This window comes from Myotis yumanensis, unplaced genomic scaffold (assembly GCF_028538775.1).
Source record: "Myotis yumanensis isolate MYYU_CA2020_CCGP unplaced genomic scaffold, mMyoYum1.0.hap1 SCAF_4, whole genome shotgun sequence".
Lineage (NCBI taxonomy): Eukaryota > Metazoa > Chordata > Mammalia > Chiroptera > Vespertilionidae > Myotis > Myotis yumanensis.
In genome coordinates this window covers 104,579,612-104,596,065 of record NW_027223755.1, presented here as the reverse complement: position 1 = coordinate 104,596,065, position 16,454 = coordinate 104,579,612, and the positions used below count along the sequence as shown (strand labels likewise).

The 16,454-nt window shown below is 48.8% G+C and overlaps 1 protein-coding gene across 5 annotated transcripts in view; it reads right to left on the bottom strand.

Moving 5' to 3' along the window:
* KATNIP (katanin interacting protein) overlaps positions 1 to 16,454 on the bottom strand; it is a 207,911-nt gene that overhangs the window by 90,402 nt on the left and 101,055 nt on the right. For all 5 annotated transcript variants that reach the window (XM_070413423.1, XM_070413428.1, XM_070413425.1 and 2 more), the window contains one exon: positions 1,864 to 2,131. In XM_070413423.1, coding sequence (XP_070269524.1) covers positions 1,864 to 2,131 — 268 coding nt within the window. The remainder of the gene's footprint in view (positions 1 to 1,863; positions 2,132 to 16,454) is intronic.

Sequence of the window (16,454 nt, the reverse complement as noted above, 5' to 3'; positions counted from 1 at the left end):
GGAGGCAGCCTCTGAGCTAAGCCTTGAGGGGACAGCAGGGAGCCCGGTGTCAGGGTTCAGAGTGGAGAGGAGAGGAAATGTGGTGATTCAGTCCGAGGGAACAGCCCACGAGGGGCCTGCAGGTGAGAGACACATGTCTGAGGGACAAGCGTTCTCTCTGGTGACATCAACCCCTGGGTGTGGCTGCCCGTTACTATGTTCCCCCAAACCTCCTATGTTCAAGTCCTCACACCCAGCACCTCAGAACGTGACTGTGCTTGGAGACGGGGTTTCTGAAGAGGTGATTTAGGTAAAACAAGTCAGTCATGGTGGGCACTAATCCAATGTGACTGGCGTTCTTATAAGAAAAGGAAATTAGGACATAGACACACATAGAGGGACAGCCTTTGAAGACACAGCAAGAAGACAGACGTGTCCAGGCCAAGGGGAGAGGCCTCAGAAGAAACCAACTCTGTCAACACCTGGACTTGTAGCCTCCAGAACTGGGAGAAAATAGGTTCCTGCTGCTGTTGAAGCTGCCCCAGCCTCGGCCTATGGTCCCCCCGGCCTGTGGTCCCTCCTGGCTTATAGTCGCCCCAGCTTGTGGTCCCCCCGGCCTATGGTCCCCCCGGCCTGTGGTCCCCCCGGCCTGTGGTCCCCCCTGGCATGTGGTCTCCCCGGTCTGTGGTCTCTCCGGCCTATGGTATCCCCGGACTGTGGTCCCCCTGGCATGTGGTCCTCCCTGGCCTGTGGTCTCCCCGGCCTGTGGTCTCCCCAGCCTGTGGTCTCTCCAGCCTATGGTCTCCCCGGTCTGTGGTCCCCCCGGCCTGTGGTCCCCCCAGCCTGTGGTACCCCCGGCCTGTGGTCTGTCACGGCAGCCCGAGTGAACTAATACAGTGGCTGATTCACACATCCCCCATTTCTCTTCCTAGCTTCACTCATGCTGCCCCCCTGGCTGGGCTTGAAATCTGGTTCCTGATAGGGCACCCCAGCAGGAGGAGCAGGAGAGGCCGCCAGCCGCCAGCCGAGGTGGAGAACAGGACTGCAGCAGGCAGGCCCGGCCGTGCCCCACTGCGTTTCACTCTACTTTCCCGGGTCTTGTCTGAAAAGCTTCCTCTGTGGACAGCTGTGGTTTCCGTGTGCCCAGCATGCTCTCCCCGTCTTCAGATCTGCCTTGATTTTCCTTTGGAAACTGTTGTCAGTGCATGAGTTCTGGGTGGTGATAACCACACCCATAGCTGGACTGGCCAATCAGAGCCACAGTAACGGGCTCAGAGATGTGGCCCAATGTGGGCTTCAACTCCAGGGCTGGGACTTTTGCTGGAGCTTTTAGGAAGAAAAATCCACTTTCTGATGGAGTTGCAAAGCCATCAGAAGCAGTGTCTCAATTCTATGTCTGTATGCGGAGCGCCTACCTGAGAGCTGTACCAAAACAAGACAAAGAGGGCAGAGGTGAGAGGGAGGAAGGGAAGAAGAGAAGGGAATGAACAGAGGAGGGAAAGGCAAAGGAGAGAAGAGAGGGGAGTGGAGAAGAGGGAAGGGAGGGAAGGGCAGGGAGGAGGAGAGGAGAGGAGAGAAGAGAAATGAGTCCTGCTAAGCCCTGGACTCCTCAGTTCTCCAAGCCAACACAGTCCCTTTTGCTTAGCCCAGTTGGCGTGTAGATGCACAAGGGAGCCCCCACACTGCCAGGCATGTACCACCTGGGATTTCAGTGTCATTTGAGGCCTTTGCCTCTTGCAACCAGCAGAGACCTGACTGGTACACCTCCCTGGCCCGTGGGACGGTCTATCCAAGCGGAACTCAGAGTGTGGCTGGACACTTAAGTCCGACTCTTGGATCCAGAGACACCAAAGATAAGGAAGCGCCACACAAGGCAGAGCTCACCTTTGGAAGCCGGGTTGAATTCCAGCACCACGAGGGTGTCTGGGCCCCGGGGAGGGTGTCCTGCCATCTCCTGGTCGTCAGGAACATCCTCCTGCACGGAGTCCCCCCTGGAAAGAGGGGTGCCATGTCTGGGACTGCCCCCCAGGGCCTGGTCCTCAGGCTCGGGCTCAGAGAGCACATCCTCTTCGATGGAGTCATACTCGTCACTGGAACAGTCCTTTTGCTTCCTTTGTAGATTGACACTAAGTTCTAGGCTTTTTCTTAGCTCCTGCCAAAGGTCAAGAAAAGTGAGAAAGGAAACATGTCACTTTGATAAAAATCATCTGAAATAGATCTTTAGAACCAAAGAACTATCCCCGCCAAACTAACATTTACCCAAATCAGCTCAACCCATGTGTTGTCATCACTTTGAAGACGAGAAAACAAAAGGCAGGGACACACAAGCAACTCTGAACAGAACAGTGTTTACAGTATTAACTGTGCTGTTCACATGCCTGGCATGTCACTAAGAATGTGTGCGCATGCACACGTGCATGTATGTGTGTGCACACGTGTGTGTACATGTGTGTGAGTGTGAGAGAGAGAGAGATGGTTTGGTTTGGGGCTTGTTAGAACAGATTGTGGGGTCCTGCCCACAGTTTCTGCTTCGGTGGGTTCTGGACAGAGCTGAGAATTTGCATTTCTAACAAGGCAATGCTGGTGCTGCTGGCCCAGGGACCGTATCTGAGTATGAAATCCCAAAGGCTCCAGATGAGCCTGAAATTCCAGATGGTTAAAGTCTGGTGCACGGTTGTGGGGGCTGTCCTGTGTACTGGAGGATGTTTAGAAGCACCTAAATGTCACAATATTTAGTACTTAGCTATTACTGCTTGACAATTTTTTAATGTGTTTTGTCTCATAAGATTGCAGATTTATAATTTTAAGGCCAAGAATTAAGACAAGAGTGATAAAAAAAATTATCAACAAAGCCAGGATACTTTTGAAAAAGAATGTTACTAATTTTACACTGGGACAAAAAATGTAAAATGCACTATTTGGGCAAACCAGTATGTTTGGTTAGCCTAGCTAGACCACCCCTGGAGCCCGCATAGTATCTAACAGATGTGGGAGAAAAGGAAAGGAATCAATAAAGTTTGGTGGCTAACAGTGGCTGGGGTCAGCTGAATATGACTCCCTGCTGGGGTCCAATCCCAGCGGGTCCAGGGGTCCCCAAAGGTGTGGACGGAGTCGGCGAAGAAGGAATGACACGAAGACAGCCTTCAGTTGATCAGCAGCCTAGTCAGGACCTATAGCCAGGATTTACAGCCAAAGTTCTGGTCGGAGCTCTGGTTAGGAACTGATGAGGTTCTGATGTTTATTGTCTTGTTACATCCATATTTATACCAGCCGATTTTAATCCTGTCAATTTCTATTACAAAGGTTAGGGCGTTTCTTATCTCCATTCCAGGGAGTAAAGATTATGTAGCTTAACTACCCGCCTGGCACTTAATTAAGGGGTTGTATCCCCTCCCTAACCTCAGGGAAAGATCCCCACCTGGGGAAACAACCTTTCTCGGAGAGGTGACCTTGGTTAAAACACATGGCGCTAAAGAGAGCAAACATATTAAGAACAATATGCTATAAAAAAAAAAAAAAAAAAAAAGAACAATATGCTATATATGCCAGGTCCCTTGAAACATATGCTGTGCAGATGTTTCTTTCCTGCAGCGACTGTGTCAAGCAGCAAGGATGGACCGGCTCCCGGCAAATCAAAGATGTCCAAGTCTCAATCCCTGGCCCATGGCTCAGTGAGGGCTTCTGAGGAAGTGAGAAGCACTGTGTGGAAAACTGATCGTCTTAGAAAGACAATCCTACACAGACCAGTGACAAACATGCACATTAACGTGCTGCTGGTGAGGAAGTGAGGAGCATGCTATTGGGAGCTAGAGGAGAGGGAATCTGTTATACGGGGGCAGGATCGCAGCGGAATTGTGTCCTACATTATGTGGTAAGTGAAACTCTGTAAATGATGGGCTTGGATATTTAGCTGAAGAGATTTCCAAACCAAGTGTTAAAGCTGCAGTCTGGTTTCTTCTTACTGCATAGGAAATGCTGTGAGAGGAAAGAGATAGTCGGAGGGAACAATTATTAAGTAAAAAGGGATTTGATGATTTGAGAAACTCATTCTATTTGGGTTGCAAAAGACATTAAATTAGGAGATTCCCTGTCAGAAAGCATGCTCTGGAGGAAAAACCAAGGGTGTGACTCAACAACCTTTGGCTAATATTACAGAGGAACCAAAGTTTAGAGCATTCAATCACACTGAGGGCTCTTTGAAGAGATCAGACATGGGCTTGTGGATCCCCTTAGATATCTCAGGCGGCGCCAGGAGTAGAGATGGGATTATCCAGGAAAGATCTATGGAGGAACTTGTTGTCTAATGGAATGAATTCTAGAGGCATACTAGGAGACCCACATGGTTTCTGAAAATGTCATCCAGCAGAAACACTGCCAGCTAGAACCGAATGAGAGAGAGAAAGGAGAAAATAAGAGAAGGCTGTCAGACACCCAAAATTCTACAGGCAGAAAACAGGTTGATAACACGACTTCGCTGAAGTACATTTTCCCTTCAGGAAAGAGGAAGGATGACTCCAAGAGTGGAGCCACGGGCCCAGAGAGGGGAGCCCTGAGCCACACAGAATTATTCTTGGGCCTTGAAACCTCACGGAGTTGGCCCAGTGGATTTCAAGATGGCTTGGGTTTGGTAACATCCTGCCTCCTTTCATTATCTCCCTACTGTGATGGGAATTGCTATAACTGCTCTCCTGTGCCTGACCCACCATTGTATTTAGGAGCAGATAACTGGCTTTCCAGTTTCACAAGAACACAGATGGAGAGGAATTTGGCCCTAATATGGGTTAGACCCAGAATCTCACCCGTACCTGATTTAGATGATAAAGAGAAGACTTAGACAGATTTTGGACTTGAGTTGATATGGTAATGGGTTGAGACTTCTGGGAAACTTGGGATGGGATGAATGTATTTTGTATGTAAGATGAAAATAAATCTTTGAGGGCTAGAGGAAAGACTGTTGTAGGCTGAATAAGTGGCCCCCAAATATGTCAACGTTCTAATTCCCGGGACCAGTGAAAATCCCTTTACATGGCAAAAGTGTTATGGCAGAAATAGAATATAATTATAAGAAATATTCATCACACTCTGTTAACCATGATTGTTTTGTTCTGATTAAAGAAGGCACATTCTAACCTGGTTGGGAGTTGCTCACCTGGAAATGCAGCCCATCCTCCCCATCTGGGAGCTGCCTATTATCATGGAAAGAATAACAATCTTGCCCTAGCCAGTTTGGATCAGTGGATAGAGCAGCCGTGGGCAAACTACGGCCCACGGGCCGGATCCGGCCCGTTTGAAATGAACAAAACTAAAAAAAAAAAAAAAAGACCGTACCCTTTTATGTAATGATGTTTACTTTGAATTTATATTAGTTCACACAAACACTCCATCCATGCTTTTGTTCTGGCCCTCCGGTCCAGTTTAAGAACCCATTGTGGCCCTCGAGTCAAAAAGTTTGCCCACCCCTGGGATAGAGCCTCAGCCTGCAGACTGAAGGATCCCAGGTTCCATTCCCGTCAAGGGCACATGCCCAGGTTGTGGGCTCGGTCCCTAGTAGGCTGCAGGAGGCAGCCAACCAATGATTCTCTCTTATCATTGATGTTTCTATCTCTCTCTCCCTCTCCCTTCCTCTCTGAAATCAATAAAAATATATTTAAATATATATATATATCTCCTTTATATAAAAAAAGAAAGATTAACAACCTTGTTGCAGAAACCAGAGCCATCAGCCCTTTGAAGACCCCCAGCCCTTTGCAAATCTCGATCCTGCATTACCTGCAAACTGTCCATTTGGAATACCCTTTTGCCTACTTCCCCATGTGATCTGTCCTTCAACCCAATATAAGCAGCTGGCTTACAGGTAGGTTCAGACCAGATTTTTGTGGATGACCTGCCGCTCTCCCAAACCTTCAGCAGTATTGGAATAAACATTCATACATGACTCAACCCTGTCTCTGCTGAGAATTGGCTCAAGTAGTGACAGGCAGCCCAGACCCCTTGGTTGTCCAGTTACAAAGGGACTTTGCAGATGTAATTAAATTAAGTATCTTGAGATGGGAGAGATTATCCTGGATTATCCAGACAGGTCCAATGTAATCAGAAGGGTCTCTGTAAAAGGGAGGCAGGAGGATTAGAGTCAGAAAGAGAAGATATAAGGATGGAAGCAGAGGTCAGGGAGGAGGAAAGATGTTCCACTGCTGGCTTTGAAGGAGAAAAGGGATTCTCCTCTACAGCTTCCAGAGGAATATAGGTCTGCTGACATCTTTTTATTATTATTACTAGAGGCCCGGTGCACAAAATTCGTGCACTCGGAGTGGGGGGGTCCCTCAGCCTGGACTGCACCCTGTCGTGGCCAGGGAGCCCTCAGGGGATGTCCGACTGATGGCTTAGGCCCGGCTTCTGGCTGAGCAGCGCTCCCCCTGTGGGAGCACACTGACCACCAGGGGATAACTCCTGCATTGAGCATCTGCCCCCTGGTGGTCAGTGCATGTCATAGTGACTGATTGTTCTGCTGTTCGATCGATTTGCATATTAGCATTTTATTATATAGGATAATTATTTTATTTATTTCAGGAAGGAAGGGAGAGGGAGAGAGAGAAACATCAATGGTGAGAGAGAATCATTGATCAGCTGCCTCCTGCATACCCCCTACTGGGGATCAAGCCTGCAACCTGGGCCTGTGCCCTTGACTGGAATCAACCCGAGACCCTTCAGTCCACATGCTCTATCCACTGAGCCAAACCAGCTAGGGCCTGACATCTTGATTTTAGACCAGTGAAACTGAATTCGGATTTCTGACCTCCAGCACTGTAAGATAAACCACTCAGTTTGTGGTATATTGTAACAACAGCAACAGGAAACGAATAGAGCTGTCTATCTTTTACACCTTCTCCCTCTCATTCTGCCCAATACCAAGTACCATGGTAGTTTCTGAGCAAACAGAACGCTGCCTGGCATGTAGTAGGTGCTTGACAAATATTTTCTAAATGATTGTTTTATGTGGGTGACTAGGTAGTGGCCATAAGAAGGGGTGGAGAGCACCCACGTGCCTTAGAGGTGGCAGAGTGATGAGACCCTTAACAAGTTACTAACTCCTCCAATCTGCATTTTACATCCATAAAAATGGGTTAACAAATCCCTGCCTCACAGAATTGTTTAATAAGTAGTGGTCTGAATCGGGGATGACTTTGCCGCCCAGAGGATAAGTGGCAATGACTAGAGAAGTTTTGGATCACAACAGGGCAAAGGCAGTGCCAGCGGCATCTAGTAGGTAGAGGCCAGAGATGCTGCTGCACATTCTAGAATGTTCAGGACAGTTGCCCACATGAAGAATTATCTGGCCCAGTGTGTAGTGGTGAGGTTGAAAAGCCATGCGCTAAAGTGAGCACATATTCATCAACAGCATTAAAAAAGATAGTAACAAGGCCTTCTAGCTGAGGGCATTGAGGTGGTCCATGCAACCTTCCTGGAAGCCAGACTGAAGCCGTGGCTCGTGTCTGATGGCGGTGGGGAGGTCAAGGGATTTCCTGCTCCTCCACAGGGAAAATGAGTTCCTGGGTGACCTGAAGTTTAACAGCTTCAGTTCTAGGTTCTGCACAGGTGGAGGCAAGGCCAGGTGAGACAGCAGGGGCAAGCCTCTCTCTGGAGCCCCGATATGCTTGCCGGTCACTGTGGAACAGAGCAATGAAACAAACGGGCGCCAGCTAGCTGGGACGCTCCTCGCTGGGAGACTGCTGTCACCGCCCAGGAAATCCCAGTCACCGCAGGGCCCAGTCATCCTCTCCGACGTCCAAGGCAGAGTGAGCCCCCAGCACCGCCAGCTCCAGGGAGGATTTGGGACATTAGGATTCTCAAACCCATGGCCAGCTGAGCAGGCTCCCTGCAGCCCCTTCATCATCGTCACAATGTTGCAACCCCGCACTTTAAGTGACTGAATTTTTGGAGTCCCCCCAAACTGGAGAACTGAGGCCTAGAGCCTCTAAGCTGACTGAACCTGCTGGCAGCGGTTCTCAACCTGTGGGTCGCAACCATAGGAAAACACATATAGCATATCAGATATTTACATTACGATTCATAACAGTAGCAACATTACAGTTATGAAGTAGCAACGAAAATAACGTTATGGTTGGGGGTCATCACAACATGAGGAACTGTATGAAAGGGTCGCGGCATTAGGAAGGTTGAGAACCACTGCACCTGCTACAGTGATTGAATGGCAGAGCCAGGCCTTGTTCCCTCAGCCACTGCTCCTGCTCCCTCTGGATTACCCAAGTGTGAAACTGACTCTCCTGCACTGCCATGGCCCCGTCAACGGGAGGGCGACGTGGCAAGTGCCATTGTTAATGGACCGTTCGTGCAGGCATGCTGCAGTGCTGCACTGTGCGCTGTGCGCTAATGGGGTGATGGGGAATAAGGTGGCAAAGCCGCAAGCAACTGCTGCCTAAACAAAAAGAGACGGCGTTCCAGATGTGGCCAGGACTGTGAGGAAAGGAACTGACGGGAGACGGGCGGAGAGTGGGTGGGCAGAAGGAGCCTGAGGAAAGCTGGCCAGGGGAGGCTGGGGGACAAAGAGCCGCCCAGTGAGTGTCTGGGGCCCAGTGTGCCAGGCAGGGGGTCAGCAGGGCAAAGGCCAGCAGGGGGCAGTGACCGGAGGGTGGTGCACATCCAGTGAAGGGAGAGTAGGGAGCAGGGGTCACCCAGGGCATGGCTTTGTAGGCCTCAGGGTAAAGTCTGGACTTTGCTTTATGGACACAGAGAGGTCACTGAAAGGTGCTAAGCAGAAACAGAACGCGATCTGACTTCTGTTTCTACAGATCACTATGGTGCTTGGATACCAAGTTGGCGCCAGTGTGGAGACAGGGTGAATAGTTGCAGCTGCAGGAGCAGGTGAAAGATGAAGGTGGGAACGGGAGATGCATTTTGAGATGTATTTTGGAGGCAGAGATGACAGAAATTACTGACTAGAAATTAACAATACACACACACACACATACACACATATATATATGTGTGTGTATATATATATGTGTGTGTATATATATATATATATATATATATATATATATATATATCCTATATAATAAAAGCCTAATATGCTAAGTGTCCGGTCGTCCGTTCAACCAATCAAAGCATAATATGCTAATGATATGCTAAGGCCGCTCAGCCACTCGCTACGATGTGCACTAACCACCAGGGGGCAGACAGTCGACCGGTTGACCAGTGGCTATGACGTGCACTGACCACCAGGGGACAGATGCTCTGACAGGTAGGTTAGCTTGCTGCTGGGGTCCGGCTGATTGGGACTGAGCGAGACAGGCTGGACATGTCCTGGAGCCCTCCCGCAGTCCCTCCCCAACTGGCCAACCTCCCACATCCCTCACCGGCCCTGATCGTGCACCAGTGGGGTCCCTTGGCCTGGCCTGCGCCCTCTCACAATCCAGGACCCCTCAGAAGATGTCGGAGAGCCGAGAGAGACCAAGATGGCGGCGTAGGTAAACACCGGAGACCGCTGCCGCAAACAACCATTTCAAAAATACAACTAAAAGACTGAACGGACATCACCCAGAACCACAGGAAGGCTGGCTGAAGAGAGACTCTACAACTAGAAGGAAAGAGAACAGCAAATCGAGGCTCAGAGGCGGCGCAGTGTGGAAAATACAAAGGTACCGAGGTGCGCGCGCAAAGCGGGCTGGTGGCTGAGGGCGCGGTTGTCGTTTTCTGCCGGGAGTGAGTCTCAGACTCTGGGCTCCAGATCCGGGCGAGTCTCTAGGGACCCAGACTCAAACGGGAGAAGCGGGATTATCCGGCATCAGTTGGGACCTGAGGGCAGCTTTCTCTCCGAGGTTTGCAGCGGCTGCCGGGGTTCTGAGAAGCAGAGCCTCTGGGAACGGGACTGGGCGTGGCCATAACTGCTCCCATCCGCCCGCCCTGTTGAGCCCGCCCCGCCCAAAACCTGCGCACAGCCATTTGCCGATCGCCTCAGGCAAAGGCTGGATTAGCACCTCCCCAGAAGGCAGACGTTTTCCACACAGCTGATTTCCACAGCCAGCCGGCCTGGTGGTCAAACCCCTCTAGTGTTAACTACAACAATTAAGGCTTGGCTAGAACAAGACTGCGCACAGAGACCACAAGGGGGTGCACCAAGAAAGCATAAAAGATGCGGAGACAAAAAAACATGACAGAAATGGAGGATATGGAGCTAAGAATCGCAATTTTGAGGGCTTGCCATAAATTTGTGCAGAGCCTCACGAAAACTAATGAGACCCTCGATGCTACGATAAAGAAATTAGAAAGTAAGCATACACGGACTGAAATAAAGAATATTATACCCAATAGCAGACCAGAGGAGTACAATAATCAAACCAAAGATTCGACAAAAAACACCCAATTGGAAAAGCAAAATGAAAAAAGAATCCGAAAGTGTGAAGATAGTGTAAGGAGCCTCTGGGACAGCTTTAAGCGGTCTAATATCAGAGTCATTGGAGTGCCAGAAGATGAGAGACAGCAAGATATTGAAAACCTATTTCAAGAAATAATGGCAGAAAACTTCCCCCACCTGGTGAAAGAAATGGACTTACAGGTCCAAGAAGCGCAGAGAACCCCAAACAAAAGGAATCCAAAGAGGACCACACCAAGACACATCATCATTAAAATGCCAAGAGCAAAAGACAAAGAGAAAATCTTAAAAGCAGCAAGAGAAAGAGGCTCAATTACCTACAAGGGAATACCCATACGACTGTCAGCTGATTTCTCAACAGAAACTTTGCAGGCCAGAAGGGAATGGCAAGAAATATTCAAAGTGCTGAATACCAAGAACCTACAACCAAGATTACTTTATCCAGCAAAGCTATCATTCAGAATTGAAGGTCAGATAAAGAGCTTCACAGATAAGGAAAAACTAAAGGAGTTCATCACCGCCAAACCAGTATTATATGAAATGCTGAAAGGTATCCTTTAAGAAGAGGAAGAAGAAGAAAAAGGTAAAGATACAAATTATGAACAACAAACATGCATCTATCAACAAATGAATCTAAGAATCAAGTGAATAAATAACCTGATGTACAGAATGAACTGGTGATTATAATAGAATCAGGGACATAGAAAGGGAATAGACTGACTATTCTTGGGGGAAAAAGGGGTGTGGGAGATGCGGGAAGTGACTGGACAAAAATCATGCACCTATGGATGAACACAGTGGGTGGGGAGTGAGGGTGGAGGGTGGGGTGGGAGCTGGAAGGAGGGGAGTTATGGGGGGAAAAAAGAGGAACAAATGTAATAATCTGAACAATAAAGATTTAATTTAAAAAAAAAAAAAAAAAAAAAAAGAAGATGTCGGAGAGCCGATTTCAGTCCAATCCTGAAGGCCAGGCCAAGCGACACCCCTCCACTGGTGCACGAATTCATGCACCGGGCCTCTAGTGTGTATGTAGGTATGTGTATGTGTATGTGTGTATGTATATATATATATATATATATATATATATATATATATAAGTATATATATATATATATATTCTTTGACCAAGCCCCTCTAAAAACGTATCCTTCACTCGTAAGTATATAAAGATTATTGGGCATCTTTATAATAGAGAATGATCCAAATGCTCACCAGTAAAAGGTGCTTAAATTAATCATAGGCAGGCACTGACAGAGCCTCGGGCAGCCCTTCCAGAGAACGAGGTAGATCGTGTTCACTTTCTCAAAAATAGCAAGATAGCCATTTAAGAAAAGAGAAGCATGCCATTATAAACCCAATTTTAAAAATAATTATTAGTTTCTGTGCATAAGAAGCTCTGGAAAAATCATCATTAAACTATTAACAATGTTCTCTCTGGGGGTGACATGATGGGGACTTTCTCTTCTACTTTGCTTTACTTAATTTTTTCTTATAAGCCTATTCCTAATTTTATAATTAGAAAATAATGATATATTTATGTTTAAATCTTGTCCCAACTCTTGCAAAGAAATTCATTCCCCACAGGAGCGGGAGGGACAGTGGTGGAGGACCCTGGGTCCCCAGCCCGGAACACATCTGTCCCCAAAGGAGTAACTCAGACGCAGCGAGCAGCAGCACCCGGCCCCGGAGGTGACGGAGGAGTGTCAGTCTGACTTCGTGTATCCAGTGGAGTGGTCCAGACTTGAAAACAACAGGCCACCAATCCAACAGGAAGAAACGCAGGAAACATAACCCCACGAGCCCGTCTCAGGAAAAAACCTCCCGGATGACAAAATCCAAACGATGGCGGTGCCACCAGAATACAGAGCACAGCCCGGAACAGCGGGCGCGGACCTGGTGGTGGGCGTGGAAGCCGGTTAGAGACGGAGTATCCTAGACAACTGTGCACATGTGCGTCACGGAGCAAACTGCAATGTCAACACCCAAGCCTGCAGCGTAGCTAACGGAAACCAGAAGAGGGCAGGCGGCGTGGCACAGCCCTGCCTCATTTTCCGAGTCAGTGAGTCAATTCAAATCCCTCTTAAACGGAAACAGAGTTTAAAAAGATGGGCAACTCTGACCTCAATGTTTCTTTCATAATTTGTTAAACTGATGAGATATTTTCAGAAAAATCTCTTGTAATAAATTTTAATTTCAATAATTCCCCTTTTCCAATTTGATTTTACTTCTGTTCAATTAATACAAATTTAAATGCCATAATTGTGTTTACAAAATATACATTAAAAAGCCTACATGGCTGCATCTTCTGCATGGCTGGCATCTTCTTCACAAAAGAAAATAATACGTTTGTTCATACCAGAGGAGCAAACCTTAGGAACCTCTGCCCTTATAATGCCCGTGTGGTCTAGAACCTTCTGTCCGATGGCGGAGGGGGATGAACTAAGGAGCAACACACCCTGGAGAAAGCGCTCAAAGCCCTTCCTTCCAGAAAGGTGAGGACCTGGGTGCAGGCTCTGAAAGCCCACTTGCAGAGACTTCAAAGGGACCCCGGCTGCAGCCGCCACCAGCTGCTTTGAAGCTGCCATCCAGAAATTTCTCTGTGAAAAGTAACCTTATAGCTTTGCTTTACAGCCTTGTTATGTGCAATTTCAATGTTTAGTGTTTAAAATGTTAAGTTAAAGCCCTTTCAACAGAAAGCCCTCTGCAAGGAGCCCAGGTCAGAAATGTGCTGGAGGGAGTGGACGATGGGACTGCACACAAGTCGGACCCCTCTCGGAGAGCCAGGGAGGGGGCCAGGGAGGGACCCGGGGAGGGGACGAGGGAGGGGGCCAGGGAGGGGCCCGGGGAGGGGGCCAAGGAGGGGGCAGGGGAGGGGGTCAGGGAGGGGGCCAGGGAGGGGGCCAATGAGGGGGCCGGGGAGGGGGTTAGGGAGGGGGCCGGGGAGGGGGCCAATGAGGGGGCCGGGGAGGGGGTTAGGGAGGGGGCCAGGGAGGGGGCCAATGAGGGGGCCGGGAAGGGGGTCAGGGAGGGGGCCAGGGAGCGGGCCGGAGCTGGCCACTGACTGCAATGCAGCAGGGTTCGCTGGCCAGTGGATCTGTGCCTCTCATGCCTGACCTGCCTCGTTCTGCTGGGCCAGGAGAAGAGCCAACCTGGGCAACCATAGAGCTGTTTGTGATAACAGTGATAATAACTATAACACCACCAAGCTAACCTCTCTCCACACCTTATCCCACGGCAGCTGTTCACCACCCCAGCGTGTCTTTTCTTACAGGCCCAGGGCACCTAAGTACAGGCCCAGGGCACCTAAGTACAGGCTCAGGTCACCTAAGTACAGGCCCAGGGCACCTAAGTACAGGCCCAGGGCACCTAAGTACAGGCCCAGGGCACCTAAGTACAGGCCCAGGGCACCTAAGTACAGGCTCAGGTCACCTAAGTACAGGCCCAGGGCACCTAAGTGCAGCCCCAGGTCACAGGGCTAGGAACAGTAGAGCCGGTTTGGATGAATAACTGTCTGACTCCAAACCCAGGCTCTTTGCACCTGCCCACATTTATACCTTTCCTGGCACCCGCACGTTGGAAGCAAGCGGTCTCTGAGCAGGAGGGAAGTCAGGGCCCCGTGACTGTCCAGGACTTGCATGGCACTGATGAAACCTGCTGGGAACAGCTTTGGACAAAGCTGCCTGGAGGCCATTAAACCTGTTAAGTGTGGGATGTTAGTAGATGAAGCCTTAACCCCCTAACTACCCTCAGAAAGGGGACAGCTAGGTGTAAGGAAGTTCAGGGCCTGGGTTCTGGGCCCACCCCAGCTGCTCTGTGTCCCCCAGCAAGTCTCTGAGCTCAAGTCCCACCTCCGCTGTGGGAATGGGCCCTGACAAGCTGACAAGGTTCTGAAGGGACACCATGAGATGACAGCCATGAATCAGTGTTTCAGGACTGCTCTTACAGAGGTCTGGTTTTCACAGCAAGTTTAAAAGTGAGATGACAGCATTTCTTCTCTGTTTCTCAGATCCTATTGACTCTGCCCACAAGATCAAGTGTTTAGAGCATGAAGCGCAGCGGGTACCTTGACTGTCCCAAGAGGAAGCAGCAGTCCCCAGGGAGCTGTCACTGGCCTGCAGCCAATACCCATCCTCCCTGCCAACCCCCAGCGATGTCTCTCATTTAGTTGGCAGTTTTATAAAATTGGGATCTGAATGCCTTTAGCCCGGCATGCACTGTTAGTTGCAATAATCCCCACTAGCTCCTATTGCCTTATATGAGCCATTTTACTCATGTATATGAACCTGCCTGGCCCAGAACGGATTTTCACCCTGCACTGAGGGGGTATAGACTAACTTGTTCTCCTTTTCATTCATTCATTATTCAACAAATGTTTATTGCTGCATGTATTTGTCCCCATTAGCAGGTCTGACTGCTAAGTACTCGGACAGAGTAATGAACCAGACAGACAGAGTCCTTGTTCTCATGGAATTTATAATCTGGCAACAAAGACAGCCATTCTGGAAGAAATTACAAGTAGAATGAGCATGAGGAACCCAACCGAGGGCTTACCAACCCATGCCTCTTGCCTGGTGGCTCCTAGATCACAAATTGCCCAGAATAAAGTGACGTGAGCCCTACCTGTTTCATTTAAAGCTAACTTTATTTATGAAGGACCTTGGAGCAGTCTCTTACATCCCATCTCTATGAAGAAAAAGCATCCTGGTCTTAGGCAGTGGGCGAGATGTAAGAGCAAGGACATGGACTCAGCACGCTGAGCTGACTGTTACCTGGGTGCGAGGCCCGAGTGCCTCACCTCCCTGTCCAGAGCTGGGATTGGCTATGGAAAATGGAATGGGGATGGTGAGATAGAGACCAAACAATAAAGAATGCTGCTGGCAGACTAGAAATTCTGAGGAATTCCCGAAAGACAGAGACAGAGATCACAGGGCATTCGTTGGGGCTACTTTTAAGGCTGCTGGCTCCCGTCTGCATTAAGTACGACTGAAGCCTAGAGTGTGGGTACTGAGCCAGAAGCAGGAAAATGCCCCCCCCCCCCAGGAGATCACCATCCCAAAGGCAGACTAGGAGCTCCCAGACCTGGGAGGGAAGACAAGGTGCACAGCTTCCAAGAGCATGTTATGCCCCGACTCCACAATCACCAGGGGTGGGTTACGTCCAACAGAATGAGCGGAGGAAGTGGGATTCTCAAGAATGAGCACACATTCGGGAAAAATCAACACCCTGACTGATAGCCACCAAATGAATAAAAGAACAAATACCCAAAGAAAGAGAGTTAATAGTATAGAGGAAGACTTTACAACACAGGACATTCATATCCCTGGAGAGATTTAAGAGGACCTTTCATCCATGAAAAAGAAACCACTAGAGATCTTAAAAGCTCAATCAAAATCAAGCCAAACAATTTTATAAAAACATAGTACAAAAAGACAAAAAGGATGTTTGAAAGAAAAATTAAGTCACTTGCAAAGACAGATGTGGGCCAACATTTGTCCACCAGATGCTCCAGAGGACAGAACAGAAACAATGGAAGACAGTAATGATCTATATATATAAAAGCCTAAGCGACCGTTAACAACCCAATGACCGGAACGACCGGACAACTGGCCGGTAGCTATGACGCGCACTGATCCAGACCTTGCTGCTAGGGCTCTCGCAGCCCCGAATCTGGTTCACCTGCACCCCGGACCCAGACAGGAGGGAGGAGGGAGCCTGATTCCTCGCAGAATCGGCCATTGGTTAGCTTGCTGCTGAGGCCAACCTCCCTCGGTCCCTCCCCCTGGGAGGCCAGCCCTCCCAATCGGCCCAGATCACCGGCCAGGCCAAGGGACCCACCCATGCACGAATTCGTAATAATATTAGTAATAATATTATTATTATTTTCCAGTGCTAAAGAAAGACACAAGCCTTCATACTGAAACGGTCCATCTACTATTTTAAATGGGACAAAGATAATGACACTGATATATTCATATGAATAAAAGGCACTATCTACTAGAAATTTTAAATATATGACAGATTTTAAATATATAAAGCAAAAACAAAGAAATATAAGGGAAAATTGACAAGTTCACAGAAATCAACT